Source organism: Oryzias melastigma, linkage group LG15, assembly GCF_002922805.2.
Source record: "Oryzias melastigma strain HK-1 linkage group LG15, ASM292280v2, whole genome shotgun sequence".
Lineage (NCBI taxonomy): Eukaryota > Metazoa > Chordata > Actinopteri > Beloniformes > Adrianichthyidae > Oryzias > Oryzias melastigma.
In genome coordinates this window covers 1234926-1260937 of record NC_050526.1, presented here as the reverse complement: position 1 = coordinate 1260937, position 26012 = coordinate 1234926, and the positions used below count along the sequence as shown (strand labels likewise).

The 26012-nt window shown below is 36.7% G+C and overlaps 1 protein-coding gene across 9 annotated transcripts in view; it reads left to right on the top strand.

The window, feature by feature from the left end:
* The first annotated feature begins 5815 nt into the window (after positions 1 to 5815).
* The window catches only part of ccdc88ab (coiled-coil domain containing 88Ab), a 62937-nt gene continuing 42740 nt past the window's right edge, over positions 5816 to 26012 (top strand). For 8 of the 9 annotated variants that reach the window (XM_024297393.2, XM_024297394.2, XM_036215532.1 and 5 more), the window contains exons 1-3: positions 5816 to 6472; positions 6568 to 6668; positions 17032 to 17140. In XM_024297393.2, coding sequence (XP_024153161.1) covers positions 6410 to 6472; positions 6568 to 6668; positions 17032 to 17140 — 273 coding nt within the window. In that variant the 5' untranslated portion in view covers positions 5816 to 6409. The remainder of the gene's footprint in view (positions 6473 to 6567; positions 6669 to 17031; positions 17141 to 26012) is intronic. The other variant, XM_036215527.1, reaches the window with a different exon arrangement.

The window sequence follows — 26012 nt, the reverse complement described above, 5'->3', positions numbered from 1 at the left end:
TTGTAAATATAAACGACTCAGAATACAGACAAACAAAGAATTCAAAAATTAAAATAAAGATGTTAAGAATGTTAAGGTGTGTAAATGTTGGAATTGTGTTTTTTGTTAAAACCCACCCGCATTAAAAATGCCATAAAATTGTAACAAAATTGCAAATTATGAAACTTGGAGTTTCAACAGCTTTGGTACATATAGGGCATAAATTATCTTGTATATTAAATCTTATAGTTACAAATTCCTTATGCAGATAGATGTTGTTTATGTTTTGAAATTGACCCTTTATCATTTTTAGAGGAAGAAGAAACGAAAGAAAACATGATCTAATGTTAGCAGTGTCTTTTTAAAAAAAAGTTTGGGACAGATGTTTCCGCCTTACAGGATGTGAAAATAACTTAGCAACGAGGCTCTTAAAATTTCGTTGTTGCATTTTATCTGGAAAATGAACATTATTAATAAACAGCTTTGAAAGTTGAGGTAAAATTTTGTGCACTTGCTCTGATTACTTGTGTTAACTTTGTAGAAAATGCTTTAAAAGCTCTAAAACATTCTATGAATGTGCAGCCCAAATTGTATTTTTTATTTTTATTTTAGCGCAAATGTGTTCAATTTAAATAAAAATAGTTAAAAATTGGTTCCAGTGTCGCGAAACTATATGTGATATATTTATTTCCTTTGCAAACTTCACGTGCTTCCTACTTTCCACCAGTTTTTTAAATACAGTTAGATATATATTTAACTTTTAAATTATATGCATATTTACTTTTTTCATAAATTTTTAACAATATACATTTTTTAAATTAGTCTATATTGCCTTTTTTTGTCATATTTTTAAAATAAAAATGTGGAATGGTAAGTAGACTTATTGGAAGCGAGGAATAGGAATTCCAATTCTTTATTAAAGAAAACTCAAACTTTCCAGAGTCAGCAGTTTTTATTTAGTGTTGATGTACTTAGTACGAGTATCACAAATCCTTGTGTAAATTTTTAAACCTTCAAAATGTTACACCTTAACATCACATTAATCATTTTTTCAATGCAACACAAAAAGTGCAGTTAAGATTTTTACCACTAGGTGTCATAAGTCACAATAAACAGTGAAAAAACACTTATCATTAGTACTTTTTAGCATGATTGACTGATGGTAATTGTGACACGGATTACATGGATTTTGGCATATTAATTTTCACATATTCTTATCCAAACATGATGTCCTTTGAAGTATTACTCGTTGAGTTTTAGATTTAGAAGTCAAATTATTGGACTTCTAAATGCAAAATTGGATTGGAAATAGGATGTATTTAAAGTTAACTTGTGATGTAGGTGACCTTTGGGAACAACTTTTATATTCATCTTCTTTAAGTCCCACTTCAATCATGTTTTGATCTGTTGTAAAGGTGTTCCAAGTAGTCTTTTAATTATGATTATCCAATTTTTAGGCAAACTTGTCGTTTTCTAGGATATATTTTCTACAAAGAAGCAGGAGTTCATCAGAATTTGTATCTGAGTTGTGGCGTGGAAGTAAGTCTGCAATGATATCCCATCATCTCTCTGTTCACACTCTCTCCCACTAGCTTATAGCACCTCACATGTCCAAGCTAACATTACAGCTGCAACAAAAGTGGTGAGCAATATTGGAACTATCGTACAGTTTTGAGGCAGATACCAGCTCAGATGAGGAAAATGAATGCACTGTAAAAAGTAAAATATTGGATCAACTGACACATTTTTTACATTTAAAATGACTATTTTTAAGAAAATGTAATGTTTAAGTTGATAAACTACTCAACTTAAAAATGTAATTTGATTGAAAGTAATATTTTCAAATGTAACAAATTGCAGAACTTGTATTAATTGATTCAAAGTTTTCCTATTCACAGTGTAGATCCTCTGTATACTTTCAGCTTAAGACACCATTCAAGCTTTAACATTTTCAGCAACTACTGTATTGGTTAAGGTAATTTGGAGTTTAGCCTTTAATCTTGCAATGTGCAAGCTGTTTTGGCTAATCTGGACATTTTTCTAGTTCTTTAGGCTAATTTGGAGTTACACTAATATTTTAGCATTATGCTAAAATTTTAGCTAAACTTTTAGCCTAAATATTAGCTTGACATTTAAAATGACTATTTTCATCAAATGTAATGTTTAAGTTGATAAATTACTCAACTTAAAAATTTAATGTGATAAAAAGTAATATTTTTAAATGTAACAAATTGCAGAACTTGTATTAATTGACTCAAAGTTTCTCTATTTACAGTGTAGATCCTCTGTATACTTTCAGCTTAGGACACCATTCAAAATTTAAGATCTTCACCAACTACTGTATTTTTTATGGTAATTTGGAGTTTAGATTTTAATTTAGAAACATGCTAGCTATTTTTGGCTAATCTAGACATTTTTTTTTAGCTTTTTAGGCTAATTTAGAGTTCAGTTAATATTTTAGCATTATGCTAGCTGTTTTGTTAAAATTTGACTTTTTACATTTCTTTAGGCTAATTTAGGGTTAAGCTAATGTTTTTGACTTTTTTAAGTTCTTTCAATGGAAATAGGGAGTTTATAATTTTGCCAAAATTAGACAAATTTTCCAGTTTTTTGGCTAATTTAGCATTTAGCTCATATTTTGGCAAGCTATCAGTTTCAGCATTTTCAGCTATTAGCTCTAGCTGCCACATTCAGCTTACAGCATTCACACCAGCAATATTGCAGGTAATGCTATATTTCTCCTCCACCATGAGAAAAATGCCAGAAGAACCTGTAAAAAGCATCATTTTCATTAAAGTGGATCTCTAATGACCAACAGTAGCTGTTTTATGTCATGTTACATTCACAGGCACACTACAAATTAACTTCACCAGGGAAGAACATATTTCCATAGTTGGTCAGCAAACCGAAGTGTTTGTGGAAACTTGTAAATTCCTAAGAAAGAAGTAACAGGAAGCTGCAGAGGATTACATCTCCACGAGAGGTCATCTGTTGCTGGTGGGTTTTATTACAGCAAATGAAAGTTGCAATAAAACCTTTCCACACATTTCAACAAAACAGGCATTAACACTCCGATGACTGTCAGATTAATGAACCTCCCACTGATGAAAACAAATGCTGACGCACATTCCGCTGAGCGTTACAAAGTATGCCTTTGCAGTGACGGAGCAGAAAATGTTTGGGCGCAGCCTCTGTGTGGGCTAACAGCAGCTTTTAGAGGTTTTCATTATGTGCATCACTGTTTAATGGTGTGTCTGAGTGGTGAGGTTTGGGGAAAATGAGCTCAGTTTGAGGGAAAGGAATATATTTCCTATTAAAAGCAAACTATTTTTTTCATGTTGGGAAATACTTTTGGAAGCTCACAGCTTTTGCTGTTAATGTTTTTATATTTTTGTCAAAAGAAACTGTATATCCAAACAGAAAAGTGACATTACCTGCGATAATGCTAGTGTTTTTTTTCCATGAAGACAATCCTGTGATCAACCCACCACTTTATTATAGTCTCACAAGATGCACTTTTGTTTTCTTTTCTGAATTAGCAATTTAATTGATTTTATTGTCCCTTAAAAGATTAGTGTCTGTGCTGTTTGTTAAAATCGCGGCCTTGTTAAACTAGAATGAACTGGAAGGATTTCTCAACTGCATCAAATATTACAGAATGAAGCAGAATCCTTGCCACATGAGATCTTTTATTTCAGAAAAAAATAACTTTGCCCAGTAGTACAAAAGACAATACTTTTAAATCCAAGCTTAGACTTCTTATTGCACAATCATTTTTAAAATAAAAAAATAGCAGAGCTATTTTAGTGTCACACTTTCTTTATTTCTTCTTCAACTGAATACAAAGTATTATAATCATAAATTGAAATTAAATTTTAAATATAAACGTATATAAAAGTAAGTAATAGTTTTGACAGGAAGTGACCCTTATTTTTTAATTTTTTTTCTTATTTACGAGTAAATATATACACACATGCATCAGGAGAACAGTTTCCAGATGTAAATAAGAGGCCAACTTCTTTAGAAAAATTATTATTATGCACTTTCCAAAAGATTTGGCTAATCCAATAATACATAAAACAGGGAACTTGAGTCTCCAGGTTAGAAAATGTGTTTTAATTGGCTTAGACTGTGTTTTGATTTAATCTGCATTCGTCCAATCAACTTATCAATTGTTGATTTTATCTCTCATCGTCTTCTTATCTTTGCTGCTGGTTACACTCTCTTTGGCAGCAGACAAGATTTTGTTGAAGCATTTTCAAAGAAAAATGTCAGTTTTTACTGGAACAAACAATAAAGTATTTAAATTTTAACTTAAATAAATTCCAAACAGCATTTAATATTTTTTTAGACTTGTTGTTCCTGACTAAAACTTTAATTTGAGGATTTTGTCCAATTTAGCCTAAAATCTGGAGCTACGAGATACTGTTTTTTGAAGTGATTATCAAAGGATTTTTTTACCTGGTATTCTTTTTTTATCTCACAAGCTTTTAAAAGAAATAAGCATGTCAGTTTTTGCTCATATCTTTTAATGATTGTATTTATTTTCCTGTGAGGACGCATTGCAGCACAGGTCTCCCTTTGAAAAAAAGATCTAATCTCAAGTGGATTTCCTGGTAAAATAAAGGTTAAATAAAAAAAATCCAATCATGGCTCTAAGTAATCATTGATTTTAGTTAAATTAAGTCTTAAACTGATTTCTGTGGGAATAAGAAGCCGCTATTGTCACGGCAAATGATTTTATTAGCATCAATGACTAAACTTTAAACAAACATTTGTTCTTCTGGAGCTAAGAAACACTTAAACTGATTTATTTAATATCATAAAAGTACAAAATGTATTGAGTGAAATGACTTAAAAAGCAATTTCTTGTATTGTTGAGTAAAATAAATAGTAAAAATGTTTTACAGTACAAAATGATAAAAGTAAAATGTAAAAACATTTAAGTTTAGTGATAAAAGTTCCACCTTTGTTATGTTTAAAACCCTTGTTAGGTGAAAATGGGGTTAAAAATAAAGCAAATTTGGGTTTTTGAATGGAAACTCAAAAAATAGGTTGATATTTATTTATATTGTGATAAATTGAAGATGTAATCATGAATTAAAATCAGATAAATTCAGGATTTTGGCAGTGATGCACAGCTGATAACTTTATTTCTTAGTGTCACTGACGTCAAACATTTGTTCTTTTAGAGCTAGATCTTTAAAGAAACACTTAAATTGATTCAATCTTAGACAAATACAATACCAATTGACAAAATGTAATTATTAAAAACGACTTAAAGAGCATTTTTTCTTATTATTGAGTAAAATAAACAATAAAAACACTTTTTACAGTAAATATTATAAAAGTAATATGTAAAAACGTGTAATTTTAATGAATAAAGTTTAATTTTTGTTTTGTTTACATCCCTTGTTTGGTGAAATAAATTTGGTTTTTGAATTAAAAATAGAAAAAAGTGTATAATTTTGGATTTAATCTTTATTCTGCTGTATTTTTACCCCAGCAGGTGTCAGTAGCTTCCCTTCCTTGTTCCATGTGCAGCATTGTGAAAGTGCAGACAAAGAGTAGGGCATTATTTTGAAGCATTTCTCTCTGCTATTAAAATAAAGTTAAAAAAATGGAAAAATAGTTAAAACAAATATTTTTAATATTGGAAATATAGTTAAATCAGCATTTATAGAAATCAAAATGTCCACAGTAATGTTCTAATTTAAATGTTTATTTCATCAAAGTGTTGACTAAGTAGTATCACCGATAATGACTCAGGAAATCTCAGCAGACAGAGATGCTTTTGATCAATGCCCTACATTTCCTTGAGAGGGAGGCGGAGGGAGATGCGGAGGAGGCGGTGCCACGCGCCCTCCGCGCATCCTCCCAGCTCCCCAGCGCGAGCGCACAGCGGTGTGCGGCGTTTGAACGGACGAAGGCATGCTGCGGAGAGGGCAGCGCGACGGGGGAGTGGATTTCTGACAAGCATGAGGGAAAACTCCGTCTTTTTGGGGTGAAAACTTCTGGACGCCGCGTCTGTTTGTTGGATGGTTTTCGTCGTATCGGAGGGATATTTATCTGTTTTCTGTCACTAACGGTCCACCTTTTTACCTGGCTCAGGTCTGCCTTTTGTATAGCTAGACCCCCTAAAATACACTATATACCTGTTGTTTTTGTCTTGGAAAAAAAATTGGGGGAAAAATGTGAACATTTTTTTAAGTCGCCCCGCTCTCTGGCATCTGAAACAGCTGGGCCGTGTCGTGAAGATTTCCCGTCATTCCCCCTCTTTCGTCTCACGAGACCGTCTTCTAGTGACCTTTCAGCAAAATGCGCCACGATTTAATCGAATTAACTACATGATTTTGAATCCGAGGAATCCCCTTTTCAGACAGGAAAGTCTTCTCGCACATCTGCTGGAGTAATAATACAAAAAGAGAAGATGGAAAACGAGGTTTTCGCCCCATTGCTGGAGCAGTTCATGCTCACACCTCTGGTCTGCTGGGTATGCGCCCTAATTAAATATTCAAACGTGCTTTCAGCTCATAGTGAGTAATGGCCTCTTTCTTTTATCCATTAACGACTATGATCTGCTTTCAGGTGAGGACGGTGGGGCAGCCGAAAGTGAGCGATGGCACCAAATTATCAGAATACATTGAACTGGTGGATGGGATTTACCTGAACGAGATTATGCTCGAGATGTGAGTAGTGTGACACCTTCACGACCCCATCTGGGAAAAAAAATCTATCCTTGCCTTTGGCCTAGATATGGACCCATTGGATTAGATTAATTGGGACATCTGCATTTATGATTGTATTAGTAGGTAAGAAGAGTCCATCCTTTCAATGGTCTTTCCTGCATGGGTGAGAATAGCTGCAACCTCTCCCCAGCCTTTGACATTGAAGTGAATATAGGCTACTCACAAAGGGACCATGCACTGGAAAACTGAGTGGCTGCACTGTAGGAAATTGCAGACGGATTATTTGCAAGTGCCTGTGGTGCATCTTCCACTGCTTAATGTATCAGAATATCTTCCCCTGCTGTGCTGTAGATTAGTTTAGCAGCCCCAAGTAAACTTTGGTTTCTGGCTAAAAATTGAGAATCTTTTCTCCAATAGTAGCCACCACAAGCCACAATTTTCTAAGTAAAAGAGAAAATTTGTTGACCACAAATGATACTTTTCTGAACAAATAAACCTAAAATTAGCAAGTTCTTAATATTTGATGTCTTAATGATTGCCTTTGTTTTCCCGAACAATGTGTTAAACACATACTTTAGATTCTACATTTACCCTGTCTGTGCTCCAAGAACCATCAAATTGTCGCAGGATATTATTTAGATGCTTTGGCAAAAATAGACATTGAGATTTTGGAGACTCACCTTTAATTCTGGGAATCACTGGATGCAATGCGATACACGATTCGTGGCTCATGATATCAATGGTATCGCGATAATTTGTAATAATCATCTCTAAAAACTCACAATATATTGAAGAACACTTCTTTTATTTTTTATCTTGAACTCAATCATAATAAACAACTTTGTGTCTTATTTTGTGCAACAAATAGACCCTATCCACCTCCGAAAGAACGTCTCACCAACGGATGACAAATACAACATTTTACAGGCTCTTTAAATGAAAATAAAAGATCGATACTTGATGAGAATCAATTGCAGGACTAAATGTTGCAATATTTATATTTTGGTACACTCCTAGTAGGGACCACAAGCCATAATTTTCTAAGGCACAGGGTCAACATTTGTTGACCACAAGTGATAGTTTTCCAAACAAATAGACCTAAAATTAAGCAAGTTCTTAATAGTTTATGTCTTAATGATTGCCTTTGTTTTCCTGAACAATGGGTAAACATGGTAATCACATGTACTTTAGATACATTTTCCCTATCTGTGCTCCAGGCACCATCAAATTGTCGCAGGATATTATTTCGGTGCTTTGGCAAACATTGACATTGACCACCCCCTAAACCAGGGGTGTCAGACTCCAGGCCTTGAGGCCACGTAGGACACCGCCCCTCAAGGCCTGGATTCTGACACCTGTGCCCTAAACATTGACGTTTAGGGGCGGTTTTGGAGACTTTTTCTCACCTTGTACCCTTCACGAAGCTGTGAAATTGATCCAAAGTCATAAGAAAGCTGCTTTGGGTCACAAATGCCCTGAAAGTCCACTGTGCCTAGTTCCGAATCAGAATCAAAGTATAAGATATCCCAGAAAGCACCGTAGCGCCGTAAATTTCCAATTCAGAAACATGCGCAGTGGCGCCCTTTGCGGGACCTACCAATGGTGCAAGCAGACACAGAGGCCCATTTGTTTGCCTCTAATTACAGATCTCTTGACAGCAGAATGAATTGGGATCGCCCAAGTACAAAGACCTTGCACGTTTGTTAGACTTTTTTGACTGTTACACATGTCACGACTGCAGACATTTCTGTTCCTTTGTCTGGCACAAAATTCCCATTTCCTGCTGGATGGGCAATTTTAAAATATTTTCCACTAATCCTGCACTCTACAATGTCAGCATTTACCCAGCTTGCCTCTCTGCAGAGCTTTCTGTAATTCCTGTTCCCTAGGGAATGGGTTTGTCTCTTTGTGGGTAGTCTGACTGATAGTGGTATCCCATCAAAACCTCAATGCTAAGTTTTGATTGGCAGAAGGTTAATCTAATGAAACTAGTATTTTCATTTCTCTCTGCCCTCTTCTACTTGTCCTTGACCTCTCACTCCTCCAGCTTTGCCTAATCTCAAGTGTAAGATAGTTCCTTTAGCACACTCTCCCAGGCTTGTTTTTTCCCTGTTTTCACCAGGCTGTTTCCACTTACTCAGTGGTTTCTAAACAGAAAAACGTTTAGGGAGGTCATTTTGGGATTCTGCAGAGGAAGGCCATCATCATCTCCGTACATTTCCCTTTTTTTCAACAAAAATGTATTTTCAGAGCATTTCTTTTCCCTCTGGGATCTTGGATCTCGGAAAAGCAAACAGAAGCATTAAAGGGGAAGAAGGGTCAAAGAAATGACTGTGATGAAAAAAGATTTGCCAAATCTCATTGATAAAACATGAAACTGGAGTGTTTCTGAATTCAAAACAGATTACTGACATGCACACAATGTAGTGAGGTAAGCCACATTGCATGGATACTGACTGGAAATGATGGTAAAAATTACATGGATGTTGAAGTGCTCCTGGAGATGATGGCCAAAGCTGAGCTCAAATGAACTGTGACTAGCTTAGAGACTCCCTGACAGGATGTCAGGGATTGTCGGTCACAGTGGCACTCAGTGTTTGTTTGCATGCTTCTCAGCGGAGCTCCTGTGCATGTGGGGGAGTATGTGTATTTGGGGCTTTTTCTGTTTTTTTTTTTTTCTTTTTTCTTTCCCTCCCCCCTTGTGAATTTGGTTTTGGACTGAGGCAGCTGTTGGTAGTCGTCTTGTCTAGCCTGCCTCCCACACAAAAGACTTACTGTATTGGTCAGATCTTGTGTTGGTGAAACTGTCCTTTGTCTGTAATGTGTTCTGGCTCAAGTCAGTTCATTTAACAACAACAGAAAAAAAGTCACAAGCTCAAGTGTTTTTGCAGCTGCCGCATGAGCTTTTATTCTTTCTTTTCCTAAGTTTTGGTTTAAAATGAGAACAGCTCTACTAACGTCACATATGCGTTTATCGTTGCTTCATGATCTTTGCTCATTCATTTAAAGAAGATTTAAGGACACAAGTCAATTTTCCAACAAATATAACGGTCCTTTGATGATTCTTGGATTTTTTTTATTGTATTTTATAAAAGAAAAACAATTCATTGACTTTTAAACTCATTCGATCTAAAGGGAATCCATGGATTTTTCTTCATAGAAGTTATGTTTCCTATGAAATCGCGCAAATTTGTTTTGCGATGGTAAATTTGCCTGATGGAAACATGTCAATTAAAAAATAAACCTAAAGCAATTTTCTTTGTTAGAAGTAGGTGCATTTTGAGGGACGTTAAAATTGACAATTTCCCAAAACTAGAATGGAAACACTTTTTTCAAATTAAATAAATCGCGTGACCAAAAACCGAATGCCACGAGAGATCCTAATAAGATGAGTGTGTCATATGGAATTGTTGGATCCGCAGCTCCTCTGTAAAATTACCAACCACGATTTCCCAAAAACTCTTCATCCGTAGCCACTTGCCGCTCCATGGCCTGAATAAGATGCAGACGTCTCCTTTGATAGATGATGATGAGCACAGATATTTGAAAGTATCTTCTGTAAATCAAAGTATTGTACGCACCCTTTGCTGTGTTTTTGAATGACTTATCGCGTGAGTTGGCTGTGCAACTGTAAAAAAAATATATATATATATATATATAATGTTTTTAAATGTATGTTTTAGAATACTAGTTTTCCTAAATGTTTAGACTTTGCCACTTTTTAGGTGCAAATCAACTGGCAGCAGTTGTCATCAGGGCTGCATGGTAGGATTACCTAACGGTTGGGATACAGACACTCGGATGACCCCATGTCTCCTCCCCCTGCCCCTCTTTGAATGACATTGTCTGGCCAATTAGATTGCCCTCACAGCTCTGTCAAAGCAATTCCCGCCCAGCGAGTGGGTGCCAATTGAATATTTGTCAGAGTGACAACTGTCCAGCTGAAATTACGCCAGTTGGTGTGTAGACACATGCTGGTTCTTTGTTTAGTCGTTGCTGAAGCATATTTTCTGTCAAGTGGATCATCCACTAATTTAGGTGCAAAAGTGTGGAGCACTGGAAGCTTATGTGAGAGGAATGTGGCCGCACATGTTCTGCTTGTCCAAATATTTAGGCACATCTGTGCATGTCTCTGAGTCTGTGCACTCACTGCATTCAAATCTATGTGGCTGTAAAGAACAGACTGTTACCCATCAGCTGTCCAAAAACATCAGAAATATATTACAATTTTTTGCTCAGAAGATTAGGAAATATGTCTTCTTCCTCTAGGATGCACTTCAAAATCAAGTCAGCTCAAACTCCTAACTCGCTGCTTTCTGCGTCTATCATTATGATATGACTCAGAGTGTAACAGATGTCTTCTCCAAGAGTGTTTCATATAAAACCAGTGCCAACTGCCTTTATGGTTTATCCAACCCTTTTAGGAATGTGTTTTTTTTCCCAAGCCTTGAGAGAAACCGTGTTAGTAAAAGTGAACTGGTCTAAGAAATGTGATCTCTTTATTGGGTCATATGTCGGCTCCAAGTTGGGAGGTGGCTATGTCTCTACTCGAAGGTTTCCTGAAGGCACATATCCTAACCACTTCCCATCCATTAACCATTAAGCAAATTATTGATAGGAAGTAAGATAATTTCCAGTGACATTAATTGCTTAAAGGATCCTTTCCCACTTAAAGCAGAATGGATTTAAATGGTAAGGTCAGTGCTGGTTCTTGTTATACTAGATTTAGGACTTTAAGGTAGGCTACTTATGGTAAGCCCCTCTCAGACACCGTGTCTGTATCTGCTTCTTTGTCCTTCCTTGAAGGCATTTCGAGAAACTTTTTATGTCTGTCATCTGGAAAAATAATAAAACTATAGATATATCTGGCTTAATGTTAAGAGTTAGCTTTCAAATTATGTTCATTTCACAGATCTGACCTTTCAAAGTCAGAAAGCTGTTCAGGTTAAGCAATTTCAGCATACCACATCAGTCATTTTGTCGAGTAGTTTATCTAAGGGTTGCTAGTTTCAGAGTAAATAGTGAGTTGGTTTTCTCTTTTCTTATCCAGTTTGTAGAGTTCAATTTTTTGCCATATTTCAAAGCAATTTTACACTGAAGTTCTTCCTGTTTTGTTCTTTCATCCTCCCAATGGTGTCTTCAATATCTTCTGTTTTCCCATACGCCCTGTTGTTTTCCCTGACCTCTGCTCTTCCCATTTTCTTTTCTGTTTTATCTTAAACAGCATGTTCAAGGCTTTGTTGGTTTTCTCTTGGGCTAGTTATTGCTGACATACTTGAGATTCCTGCTGGATTGGGGACTCTCAGTGTGCAGATCTGCTGTTTGAAAGCGAGTCTTAGTGGTGGTTGGAAACCAGTGCCTATGGCTCACAGTGGGAAGCTGGAAACAAATCTTTTAGCACTTGTATTAATTGAGTATTAGTCTTTCTTGGTACTGAAATGTGACATCTGGTGAAAAAAGGTGTCCATAAACTTAGAAGAAAAATCTAAACAACCTGTCTTGTGTTAAAAAAATCATTCCTTTTATCTTTTTTACCTTTTAAATTTGTTGGTCATTTTGTAACTATTCAAATTTCATTTTTCTCTTTCTAAAACGTTATTGTTTGAATGATTTATTGTAAAATAGTTGATTTCCCATCACTGCAACATGGAACTAATAAATATGTGTTGCAACATTATCACCAAATACAGAGTTATTTAGGCACCAATAAGTTATTCTTAAATAGCTGAAAAATATAGCATTTTGCAGCAGTTTTACATTACAGAATTAATTTTATTTTCTGAAGAATGAGTTTTGTCATGTAGAGCTGAAATGCCAACCCCTGCATTAGACCCTCCTCCAAGCTTGAATTGAATAAGTCCAGCTGCACTTCCTGTGGATGCTGTGGCACAAGAGAGAAATGGGAGAGAAACAAAAAGACAAAGACAGAAGAGAAATGACTCTGTGAAAAGCCGAGGAAAAGGAAATGGGTTGATGGGAACGGCACTAACCGTCAGAAACTGGTGGAAAGCCCTTTAGTGCAATAGAATTTCCCCATGTGTTTTCTTTCCTCTGTTACTATGAATTCTGGACCTTCCTCAGTCAGCTACTAGGAAATAATTACACTAATCGTAGTATATTTGTTGAATCTGATCAAAAGAAGAAAAATAATAGACAAAAGCCATGCTGTCTTAGATTATTAGGGATTTAAAGATAAAAAAAAAATTCTTACTGGAAGCCAAGGAGAGGGTCTACCTGCTTTGTCTGCCCTTGTGTTTAAAGCCTCATTTCCACCTAGCAGTCGGGTCTGGTTCAATCGGGTGTTTTGAGTGTTTAAATGGACCCATTAAACAGTTTCGACCTGTACCTCTTGAGGGCCCCCGTCGCCCGTAGGTCCATAGAAAAATGGAATGAGATGGTTGGGGCGGAGCCGCTGTAGCCACCCGCTGATTGGCAGAAAGTGATGACATTAGAAGGCACCATATAGCGCTAAGCTAGCGATTCCGTTTTCCTCTCTATGGCGGTATTCTTCTTTGCCGTCCGCAATCTTCTGTCAAACAACATTAAATTTCTGTTATACACGATGTACAACAAGTAAAGCAAGAAAAAGACGAGCTGCTGGATGACGTCCATCGTTGTTGTTGCTTTCTAGTCGGCACATTACAATGACGACATGACATGCTAGCAGTCCATACCAGGGGTCCCCAAACTACGGCTCGCTGGCTGGATAAGGCCCGCCTCCACATTTGGCCAGGCCCCCCCCACATACTATCAGAAACACTAATCGAGACCCACATAGAACGTGACTTTTTTTAGCTAAAATTTTAGCTTTATGCTAACTTTTTTGTTTAATATAGGACTTTTGCATTTTTTTAGGTTAATTTGGAGCTTAGCTAATATTTTAGCCTTATTCTAGCTGTTTTGGCTAATTAGACATTTTATTATTTTTTTTGGCTAATTTGACATTTAGCCTATATTTCAGCTACGTGCTAGCTGTTTTGGCTAATTTAGGCTTTTCTTAATTTTTTTAATCTATTTTGGAGTTTAGATAATATTTCAGTAACATTCTCGCTTTTTTGGCTTATTTTGATTTTTTTTTTTTTTCAGTTTTCAGGCTAATTTGGCGTCTTGCTAATATTTTTGCTAGCTATCAGCTTCAGTGTTTTAAACTATTAGCTTCAGACATTTCAGCTTTCAACTTCATCATTTTCAGGTATTAGCACCAGCATCTTCAGTGGCCACATTCAGCATTCACTCTAGCATTATCACAGGAAATTTTATTTTTTAATTTATTTACAGAAATTAATTGTTAAAGTTTTGGCTATGTGTGGCTTTCTAGAAAATCATAAATTTTTACATTTAGGCCGTTATTGTTGCACCTTTTGGTAAAAACCGGCCCCGGCTCCACATCAGAGAAGAACACAGTTATGTGGCCCTCTTTAGAAAAAGTTTGGGGACCCCTGGTCTACACCATGCATGCGGCGTGAAAACAAACAGTGGAAGTGAGGCTTAACTGAGAGGAAACTCTTGCCAGAATTAACTGGTCCGTCCCATACTACTCCTAACCAGACCGTAGCGGCTGTAGCAAAAACACTGAACTCTATATTGCTACTGGTGTTCTGGCTACATTGCAGCTCTTTCCTCATCAGTGTAAAAATGTGTGTGAATGGGACTGCGACTGTAAAGCCTATCAGACCTTGAAGGTGGCAAAACTGCTACGTTAAAATTTATGAGAACAATATGCATACTTTGAAATTTGTGTAAATATAGTGCTATAGTCGGGCTGTGTTTAGCATAACATTAAGTTGATCTTTGTTAGCCTCGCTTGGCTGTGTGTTTCTGATTGTTGGCTCAGGCGCGCTCTTGCTTCTTCATCTCCAGCACGTGGCCTTCATTTTGTCTTTGTATTTGGGCACTGGAGCTGTTTTTCTGTGGCTGTGTGTGTGTCTGCATGGGCATGTGCCTGGCTGCCCAAGCTGAGTGTAATTTAGCCTGTCATATATGGGTTAACACGACTCCATAACCTACTCAGCCAATCAAAGCTGGGAATTGGGGGTAGGAAGCTGAGTGACCTGAGGCTCTAAGGCTGCAGTGGCGATCGACAGCAACGATGGACCAGCTTATTGACTTGCCGTCTGGCTAACTTGCTGACTAGTGGTCTGTCTTGCAGTTTGTTGATCTGGCTTTATTCGTTTATTCCTAATCTATCTGTGTATTTAAAGTGTTGGGTTAAGTGTATTAGTAGGGTGGGGGGCAAGGATTAATTTGGGACGTTTGTACAGCTATTGCTGTCTTTATGCTTATATTAACTCACTCTCTAACTCACAAGGCGCCCACTTCTTCCCATGCCTGTATTTATAGCGTTTCTAAGCGTTGTTATGGTTCCTTTTTTTAAAGGCAGCCATGTTTTCTAGCAGATTAGGATGAGGATGGAATGTGTGAATGGGGGTACTTATCATTTTTCTCTCACACATACCTCATTTAGCACATTACCCCGATTGTCCTGATAGGATTACGGCCTCCTTTGTGTTCTTTAATTAATTTGTTAAATAGACCCCCTACAATGAGCTCTAAATGGGGATGTCTGTCTAGAAGGGGGAGGGAGCTGTGAAGGTCACATGACTGTTCATTTAGATGTATATAAAAGAACTTAGTGTCCTTTCATGTCATAACTCTCGAGTGTTTATGATGGAAATTGATTAAGTTAGCTTAACTAATCTGCGGCTAGTAAATCTTAAGATCGAAACTCTTTGACAGAATGAAAAGAATTCATTCATCTTTTTTTGTTTTGTTTTCACTTCTTTTTTTTACCTCGATTTATATGTCCTGATGCAATCCTGGGCGATATGATACATTTCTTGGGGATGATATGTATCGTGCCCCTTCTCTTCTGTCGTTTCTAACCTAATTTGATCAATTATTACAGCAATAGCCTATGACAATTGCAACGGTTGTCTTGTCAGTACACATACTCAAAAAGTGAAAATAAAGAAGAATTAAAGAGATTTTTTTTGCGACTTGACATAGGGGTGGGCAATATGACAATATAAAATCGTCTTACGATCTCCAAAGCTGACGATCTGTAATTTTTGAGAGATTGTTTTATCACAATCTTCTATGAAAAGCTGCAAGAGCGAGAAAGCAATTTTGAAGAAAAAAACAAACATTTGGTACATTTATTTTGCTGCACTCAGTTGTATGTTTCTCCTTGGTGACCATTTAGTTAAATATCACTTCAAAATAAAGTTGGAGAAAAGTGAGCAATGAAATGTGAAACTGTTCAGAGAATAACTGAAAACAAACTTTGTTGCACTATGTCATTAGCATGATATAATAAAGCTCATATTAGGGGTGTGCCAAAATATCGATATCGCGATATATCAATATTTAGCCCTGCGATTGATTCTCGATGGCCTCTCACCAAGTATCGATCTTTTATTTTTGAAGAGGCCGTTTCATGAATTTTCCTGAAAACAAATGTTTTTCTATATATATATATATGAGTTATTACAGATGATTTTGCCAATTATTGAGGTATCGTGATATCATTGATATCGTGAGCCATGTACCGCGTATCGCTTCGTATTGTGATCCCCAGCTCTAGTCCATATCGGGATGGTGATCGCCCAGGACAATCCCAACGTATGCATGTTTCATAAAACAATCAATTCCAAACACGTATAAGGGGAATAACCTCAAAATGGATAAAACGCAACCCGTCTTTTCTGTCTGACATAATAAATAATGCATTAGTCCTTATGTTAAAGTATGTGATCTCCAACTTAATTTATGCAGCTATACTGTCCCTTTTTAATGGCTCTAATACATAATTTACGCACTGCATGCCTACATTTATAAATGGCATAGATCCCCTTTATTCTCAGGATAGAGGAGGGTTTTAGTTTGACCCTATATGTAGGTCAGCGGATATACTGCATGTGCTTTGTAGAAGCTTATATCAGGAAAAGAATACTATAATTTAATCTTGGCTACGATAGGTTTAACTAATATTATGTACTTTGAGTTATCTTTAACATTCCTCAGCCAAAAACTACAAACTTGTCACATGAAAGCTGAAGAAATTAGTCAGATTATTCAAATTTTTGGAGAAAGTCCAGGAAGTCTTTGTGAGTGATGAAAATCTGTGTTCTTATATATGATCCTGGAGTTAAAAATCAATGCAGACAGTCAAGGAAATATTTCACAATCAATAATGCATTGACATTTATCACCTGCAATGTTCTGAAGCAGAGCTTTTTTCAGCCAACATTAGCTGTTATGGAACACTTGGTGTTTTTACTGTATGACTCTCCCTTTTGCCTCAATGCTTTATTGCTGAGTAACATGTTGAAAATGAAGATGTACTGATTTTGTCTTTTTACAGAAACCCTAAAGCCGCCGTGCAGCGGACCAACAAGAAGGTCAACAATGACCCCACACTGCGGATTCAAAACCTTTCCATCCTCATCCGACAGATTAAATCCTATTACCAGGTAAGATGGGCTTTTTGGGGGCTATTTTTCCCAAAAGTCTTATTTGCATTTAGTTGAAGTTAAAACACTAAACAGTAATGTCTTTATAAAATAAAAAAGTACTCCTTAAATGATTTATGTTTGAGCTGGTGCAGGTTTCTGCTTTATCTTGGCTGAGCACATGATTTATGTCCATTCAAACACACGACTAAAGATTTAGCTACACAAAATGAGTCTTTGTTGGACGTTGGATTGTGGCTGTTATCCAGGAGTTAAATGACTCAGTAAATGTAAAAAATATAAATAATATAAAATATTTATGTGGTTCTGTAATATGTTTTAAGCTAGGGTGTGGAAACATCTATAATATCAGATATACGTCACATTGTTATCTTATGTCAGGATGTGCACCATTTCCCTTTTCAACCAACAGATGTTTGTTGCAGTTGTCCTAAAATGAAGAAAATACTTTTTTCTTAATTCTCATGGTGCATGATGCTTTAAAAAGTTTCAAAACTCTTGGCTCATTGTCAGCTCATCAATAAGAGGTTTTGTAACCAATAACAATCCCTCGTTTTCCCAGACTGCTTCAATAGTTCCTATAATTGGATATAAAATAATAAATTAAGTGGAAAGTGGTGATCAATCAAAAAGAAAAAAGTGCTAGTTAAAAGTTGTATAATTCTAAAAGTTACTAATAAAAAAAAACATAAGCACATTAGCAAATTATGTTGTTTCTATGAGTTGTGAGACAGTTACAAGGAGAGAGCAGCTGATAATTATTAGATCAGAACTCCATGTAAGGTTTTGTATGCGACCAAAATGTCTGTCACGCTTGATTTCAGCAGACTCTCATGCTGTGAAGCTGCGTGATAAATGATTACTAAGGTAAATGATTATTCATCATGACACTAGTCATTTAAATCTCTAGGACAAAGCTTTAGACATAATGTGGGTAAACTCGTGTCGCTATGGCGACGTTCTGCTGTTTAAGCGGTGTGGTTTAAGGTCTAGGTTGCACATTGTAGCCAACAATGAAACTCTGGGTCATCTGTTGCTTTTGATTAATTCCTCCGTGCTTGGCCTTGCCTTGTTGACCTTTAAGTCCCACTATTGTTCAGAAGCTTGTCTCTGGCGGAGACCACCCTCAAGTTTAAATCCCTTGCTGTGTGTCCGACTGGCCCATTGTTGTCTTTGATATAGTTTTTTTCTTTTTGCACCAGCTAGTAAAACATTACAAAGCTCCCATATAAACTTATATAATTCATTAAAAATGTCTCATTTAATAGGGAAAGTTAAAAAAATAAAATGAATAGAAATGATGATTTAAATTTTTGCTTGGAAGGTCAAAGGAGCAAACATTGATAATGTGTTTAGTCATGCATATGAACAAAGGGGAGGAAGTGAGACATCCTTGACTTGGCCTAGCTGTCTATGTTGAGAAAAACAGCGTAGTCATTATTTTAATAGTTTGGTGGAAATGTTCATAAAGTGAAAAAAAAAACTTTTTTTTTTTACCTCAACAGTAGTTTTGATCCATTTTTTGTGAGGCTTCATGAAGTTTCGCATATGCAAACATAAATCAAGCTGAGGATTTAGATTTTCATTATTTTGTCTAATTAATGCTTTATTTTTAAATGGAGCTGATTAAGCAGTTTAGTGTTCTATTTTATTTACGTCTTTTTTTAAACTTGAAACCTTTTTATTTAATTTTCAGTTTAGTTTGTTATATGTGTGCCTTTTCTTAGTTTACTGAAAAAAAAGACGACAAAGAAACATCATGTTACTCCAGAACAGGGGTCTCAAACTGGCGGCCCGCGGGCCATTTGCGGCCCCCAAGTTGTTACTGTGCGGCCCACTTCAGCGATATATTCTGTATGTTCTTTGATGATGTTTGCTTTGTGATGTTTAATCTTGCTTTATGTTTAAAACTTTGCATTTGTCGTTGGATCTGGTCATCAGAAAGTCCTTAGCAACAGTTGCTAGCGTCATTAGCTCCTGTCGTTTCACAGGACACGCAGAAGATATTGTTTAATAGTACATAGACATGAACAAATGTTCAATAAACTTGTTCAGTAGACAAAAACAATGGACCAATAATATAGACCGTAGACGCCAAAACATAACTTTGGCACAAATGGAACCCCATACGGCCCAGCCTCAGCCTTCAGTGGCCCCAAGGTGAATTGAGTTTGAGACCCCTGCGTCAGAGCATCTGTGTTAAAAGAGTGATAGGAAATGCATATTTAAATCTGAATAACCTAATACACATTTCTCTTATGAGCTCTTAATGTTATTTGATTTATATCACAATATATATTGTTATCATTTCATACATGTAAAGAAAAAACGATACCGTGATAAGAAAAATTCTGATTCTTACGTCATTTCATTTCATTAAGTTGCTATAATCTGGAATCTTTACAGGTACTATTGAAGGTAGTGTTTAGTATAAAGCGTCAAAGACACACAAACTTATCCTTTGATAAAACACTCCTGCATATATGTCCACAGATGTTCTACCTTCTGTCAGAGCATTATATTTCATGCCTGAGAGGAAAACTGAAGTTTATTACATTAGAGCCACTGCTGCCTCCCAACTGATCTGGTGTCGAGTGAAACCAAACAATTAAACCATTAAAGCCAGATGTTTGAAGCTGTTTTTAGGAGTGCCTGGCAAATGCATTTGTAATGGTTTTCATGAGATGGTACAAGCTCTCTGGGGGTTTGAGACATTTTTCTCCACAGTAACTTGTGCAGGTTCAGGCTTCTGTGTTCAGAGCCTGCTATTGTTCTGTTAAAGTAGATGGAGTAAGAGGACGTCTAGACAGCTTTAGTCTTAGCTTTTGGAGTCTTATGATCAGATGAAGATGAAAGAACCATAAACTGTCTGTGAATTTTAAAGGGAAATACGACCTGTCATAGTTTTTATTTTCCATTTTATATCTGTTACAGAGGGAAACATGGACACACAGCATTTTTAATCCAGTCGGTTGAACGTATTTGTTGCTTAGAGCTTAAGTAACTTCAAGTAAATCCCTTATAAAGAAAGATTCAGCACATTTGACTTCATTTTTTAAATTTTAGGACCGTAAAGAATCACATATTCGTTTTTAGAAAAACCACTGTTTGGTGAGGTTTATGGTAAATAGTCTAAAACCTGGTCGGTACTTTTAGAAATAAATGGCCCTCTCTTCTCCCACTGCTTAAGTTAGGGGTGTGGCAAACTGTTGGGACTCCTGTTTTGACTGTTTAAATGGTAACACAGGCCACCATTCATGGAAAAGGCATCAGGGTCCAGCGCTCTGAGAGGACCCTTGATTAGTCTCAGAGCATTGCGTGAGAACCACACTTTATGTTTTATTGGTTTATTATGGAGTAGAAAGGGTTCTGATAATATATTCAAATCAGTTTTTTAAGGACAGAAACTCGCATGTTTGATGGTTAAATGTCCATTTGAGGACATTAGTTTGTTGGTTAACTTTTAGATATAGATACTTTTAAAAAAAATTTTTTATACTAGATCACAAACACAACTGCCAGAGTGTAATGGAGAGGTATCGGCTGAAAAGATTTCATTCCAGCGCCCCTTTTTTTTTTCTTTAATTGTTGACGTGGTCATGAATGTAGACGGTGGCAGTCAGGTGTGCAGATTAGCTCACTTTTTATACACCCCAAATCAATCAATCAATCGAATATACTTTATTGTCCAGAAGGAAATTTGTCTCAGATTCACAGTGCCATTGGCTGCATATATTTATGCTAGCGCACAACTATGTACAAGTGTGACAGCACACACACATAAGAGCATTAAACACAGAATACTAAAAGGGTTGTGCCGGAGTTAAGAACCTCTTAGAAGAAGCTGTTTGCACAGTGACTTGATGTCAGAAAAGGTTAAAATCATATAAGAAATTTAAAACACCCGTAAAATATCAAGTATATTTATTGTCGATAAGAGAATGTAAAAAGACGGCCTTTAAGATAAAAACTGGTAAAACATTGGTGGTTAAAAGTCTATATATATATATATATATATTTCTAGTCCTTGGTACCCCCGGGCTACCAGGTGGCTGACAGCTGGTGTTAACTTGATATGGACGTCCGCCGTCTGGAGACGTTTACAGATCGTCCAGCCAGAGCTGCTGCCAGCCGGCGATCCGCCTGGTGGCTGCCCAGCTATCGCCCAGTTTTGTAATGGCACCATCCCCACCTGTGCCCGGGGGGCCACTGACTGATGTCAACTTTTAGAGAAAAATCTCAGTAAAATGGTAACTTTTTCTTGAAACCTCAGCAGCCCAATTACAAAAGCCACCGTTCGACCACCTGCAAAATATAGTGTAAACTTACATTTAGGTCACTGTGCTGTGGTATTTTGGGATATGTGACTGTAGTCTCACCCAAGGGCCATATCTGATTCCTTTTGTCTTTGTTAAACTTCCTCAAAGTGTTTTTAATCTCTTAATTCTAGATAAATAATGAACTTAAATATTCTCGTTAACTTTTACTAGTGAGTAGGAAGTAACTCAAAGTTCACTTCTGCCAGAAAGGCGTTTCCTTCTTTGCATTTAGTATCTTATAGTCCAACTGTTCTAAATATTTCCAGTTTTTAGTTCAGATAACAGTTTTTGCAGCTGACTGTAATCAAGTTAGTGAATTATTTCACAACTCAAACCAAACAAACCACCTCTCATGAAGCCACTGCAAGTACACAGGCAAATACTGAAATGTTTGCACTTGTGACATGGAGCAGATCAACAGTGGAATATTCGGTCATTTCTCATTCGCTAAAAGGAAGCTGCCTTTAGATGTTTGCAGAGTACAACGGGAAACTGCAAGTTCTTCTTTTTCATGAAGGAGAACATCTGATCTGTCGTCACGGTTTTATCTGATGCAGTATTTTGGTTCAAGTCTTCAAAATCAAGACAGGCTTTGTTGTAGTCAGCTCACAGTATTACTTATTCTGTTAAAGCAATCTTAATTTCTGTTTTTTCATGCTTTTTTCTTAATAATTTTTCCTGGCCTGGTTTTAAACTCAAGTGAGTCGTATTATTATGTAAAGCTGCATCTGCACTTTTGGTTTAAGCTTGCATACTAAAATTGACACCAGTGACTCATGTTTCATCTGTGTTTTAGGAATCATTGGACAAACACTGATAGCTAATAAACTTTCCTCAACTACTTACCCTGAGGTCAAAGCCATCAAGGTGGAGAATTAACTCCAGCACTTGTTCCATCTCAGGTTTCTGTTCTAATAAACTCTCCAGCGGATGAGGAAGCTGCATCCTAATGGTGCTTTTTGACGTTTGTCCATCTGGACTGTTCAAGTCCATTTTTGAAGAGCAAAAATGGTGTTGTGTTCAATCAACAGATTGAATGCGTGTGTGTGGAGAAAAGCAGAACTATTTCCCTTCCTATTACTGGCGGTAAATGAACCGGTTTAGCCCAGAGCCGCCGCGGTTTTTTCGGCAGGCAGAAGTCCACAGAGGGCAGCGAGAGTGAGTGTTTGTGTGTTTGGAGAAACATTACTGTCGTGTCAGGCTCTGCGAGAATAAACCCATCTCCCTGTTTCTATGGCAACATTCCATGGCTGCCGAATGGGTGTGACTCAGGATTTCAGGGTTCAGGCACACAGCCACCCTCTCTGCAACAGCACAATTAGCCCCCTGTTGAAGCTTTGGTAGTAGCGGAACTTGTGCTCGGGCGGAGGGGTGGAAATTGGTGTCGGGGAGGTCCAGTTTCACAGACAGTTCCTGTCAAACATAAATGCTGCAGCTTTGTGATCTTTAGGCTGACATAACTTCAGCACTAACATTTATACATGCCTCCTCACTGTAACGTATACGACCACATCTGTCCATTGTTATTTAGCTGGACAAAAACAGAGCCATATTTCATAGTAGAAACATTAGAAAGACGTGTGGACCCCATTTTAACCACCAATTCATTCAGTCAACTGAAACTAAACATCTCAGAGGGACGAAACAGGATCCAGTGTTGAAGGCTTGAATCTAGCTGAAATCAATAACACATAAATGAAGTGTCAGGAAGGGGGGATGGGGGAAAGGAAACGCCATGAATGGCAGATCCATCCTGTATTGAGTAATGGAATCCCTTTTTGGTGCCTTTCATTCCCTTCATCTCCACCAATACATTTTTTCTCTATTTGAATGATTATTTTTCACAATCCTCAGCTCCACAATCCTGTTTTGTGGCTTTATTGTGGGAAAATGGTCAATATGTGGCATTTTTTAAAGCATCGTGTTTGCATGGCTCACAGTGTTTGTGACACATTTCCATGATATGGTCAGACGGATGTTTCTGAGTGTACTTCCTGTTTTGTTCATGTTATTTATGACAGCTCAGCCACTTCCTGCTAATCCAATAAAAAACGCTGCTGTGATTTACCTTTAATCGTCTTAAGACAATCCTCAAGACATGTCAAAATATTTTGTCATTACTGCTAAAGACTTGGGTTTTATATAAGTGTCCCATTAACTTTACCTGCTATATAGGTAACTGTATTCTAAACTGTAAACATTTATGCAATCTTTAAGATTATCCACTATGTACATTTTGTATAAATAATAATAAAAAGTTTTTGTGGTTTATGGAAACATAAAACTTTATTGGCACAAAAAATTCATTAAAGTCCCACTCCAGTCATCTTTTGATCTATAATCGTTGCCATCGTTCTTTTGATTATAATTATCCCTTTTTAAACCAAAATAATAAAAAACAAGGACACAGTATCTGCAGACTGTTGGCGTGGAAGTAAGCCTGCACTTATCTCCCATGGATTCTTCGTTTAAAGTTAAAGTCCCATTAGCTTGCATACACCTAAGTGTGTGAAATTTGCTCCCACCATCCCCTGGGGGAGCGGTGAGCTGGAGATACAGCTGCACCCCGGAACCATTTGGTGGTTTAACCCCCAATCCAACCCTTTTAATGCAGGGACGCACTGGGTCCTGTTTTTAGAGTCTTTGGTATGACTCGGACGGGATTTGAACTCACGACCTTCGAGTCTCAGGGCGAATATTTGAGCTATCGTGTCTCGCTCGGACAAGGTTAACGAAGACGTTAATGGATCTATTTGTCTGCAAATGGATGCATGAGAATGGAGCGGCAGGGAGCTGATGGTCCACTGATTGTACTTTGTACGCAACAACTACAAGTTTTTCTGAATTTCTTTATATATTTCTTTTAAAATGCTGCAAGAACATGTTAAAAACACAATTTTCATTGGAGTGGGTCTTAAATCACCAATTGAGCTAATTGACTGTAGATTTGTGACATTGTGTCTTTCTAAAGACTCTTAAGCAAGGTGTCTGAAATTCATGCATCATATTCTTTTTAGAAAAGATTAGGACATCTTTATAGATGCAAAATAAGCATCAAGAAAGAAATTAGAACTAAATAAACCTACGGAGTAATTCTATTTTTCATTTACGAGTTCATGAAGCTCTGACAAAACGGTTTATCTGGAATGGTTTTAAATCTAAAAGTCATACAATTTTAAAGCATTAATGCGTCACAGAAATTCATGGATTCTTTATAAAACCTGTTGTCTTTTCATGTTAGAGTAAACCCCATTCTTACATGTGTTGTTCAAATGTCAGCTGCCCCCCCAGCCAGTTGTTATCCTTATGATGTGGAAATATCTCAATCAAAGCCAGAGAGTCTCAAATCCTCAAATGGAGCAGCATCATAGTTCCTGATGACAGGATTTGTTTTGGGATTGATTTTGCCCAAAGCTGACATGACTCTGTGCTCAGATGTCTGTCTGCCACACTGACTGTTCTGAGACATGCTGAGGCAATCTGTCTCCGACGTCATCGTGACTTCTGTCTCAACTCTCTGAATCTTTCATTTCTCCTGACAGATTTTTATCCCTGTACAATTTAAGATTCTGAAATATATAAAAAAAACCCAAGTGCTGTTCTGTGAATTTTTTTACATGTCTTGCAACAAAGAGGGTCTGTAAGATCATTCCAAATAAATCATATTAATGGACCATAATTTTTTTTAATCCTCAAGTGCTTTTTAAATGTGTCAGGAAGATGGATTCACTGAGGTCAGAACTCTTATCACCTCTGAGGAGAAACCATGGAAACCAGGTTCTATAGCTTATAGCTTCATCTCTGTTTTGTAATTGATATACTTTCGTGCGATTATAGCAAAACAGAAGTCTAAATTAGAAATATTACGTTATAATTTGTTTCATTCAGAAATGAATGTATTAATTTAATGCAAAAGGTCTAAAAACATCCACCTCTACAGTTCGTTCTATCTAAAGAAATTATACTTTTAGTCTGTAAACCAGGGTTTGTAATCATATTTCTTGTATATTTTTATGCAGAAATAACAAAAGGAAAAGTAGATATAGTAATCTAAGATGATTCCATAAAGCTAACTGAAAGTACAGCAAGTTTGTGATGATGTCAGCATGCAGTAATATGTCCAGAGCAGATGGTTCCAGCAGGAGGGAGACTTCAATAAAAGCTGTCATCAACATAAACCTCTTTGTTAAACGTAATCCTCAGAACTGTTAAACTAGCCTACAGTTACACTCTGGTACGGCTGAACACAAAACCTCTAGCTTAAATGACTTTGATGTGGTTACAGCTCAACAAAATCTTTCCATTTCCATTCAAATCTGATTTGAAATTGCTTCAGAAATGAAAAAAAAGTTAAATATTTTAATAGTCAACTGTTAGGAAAGCAGTGGATTTAGATTACTTAAATGTTTGAAATTTTAAATTAGAATTATTTTTTTTTCATTTATTTAACATTTGCTAAACTTGTAAATACTATGCTTATGTATTCATTAGGGCTGTCAGATTTGTCGCGTTAAAAACGCATTAATCTGACGTGTGCTTGACGCCGACAATTT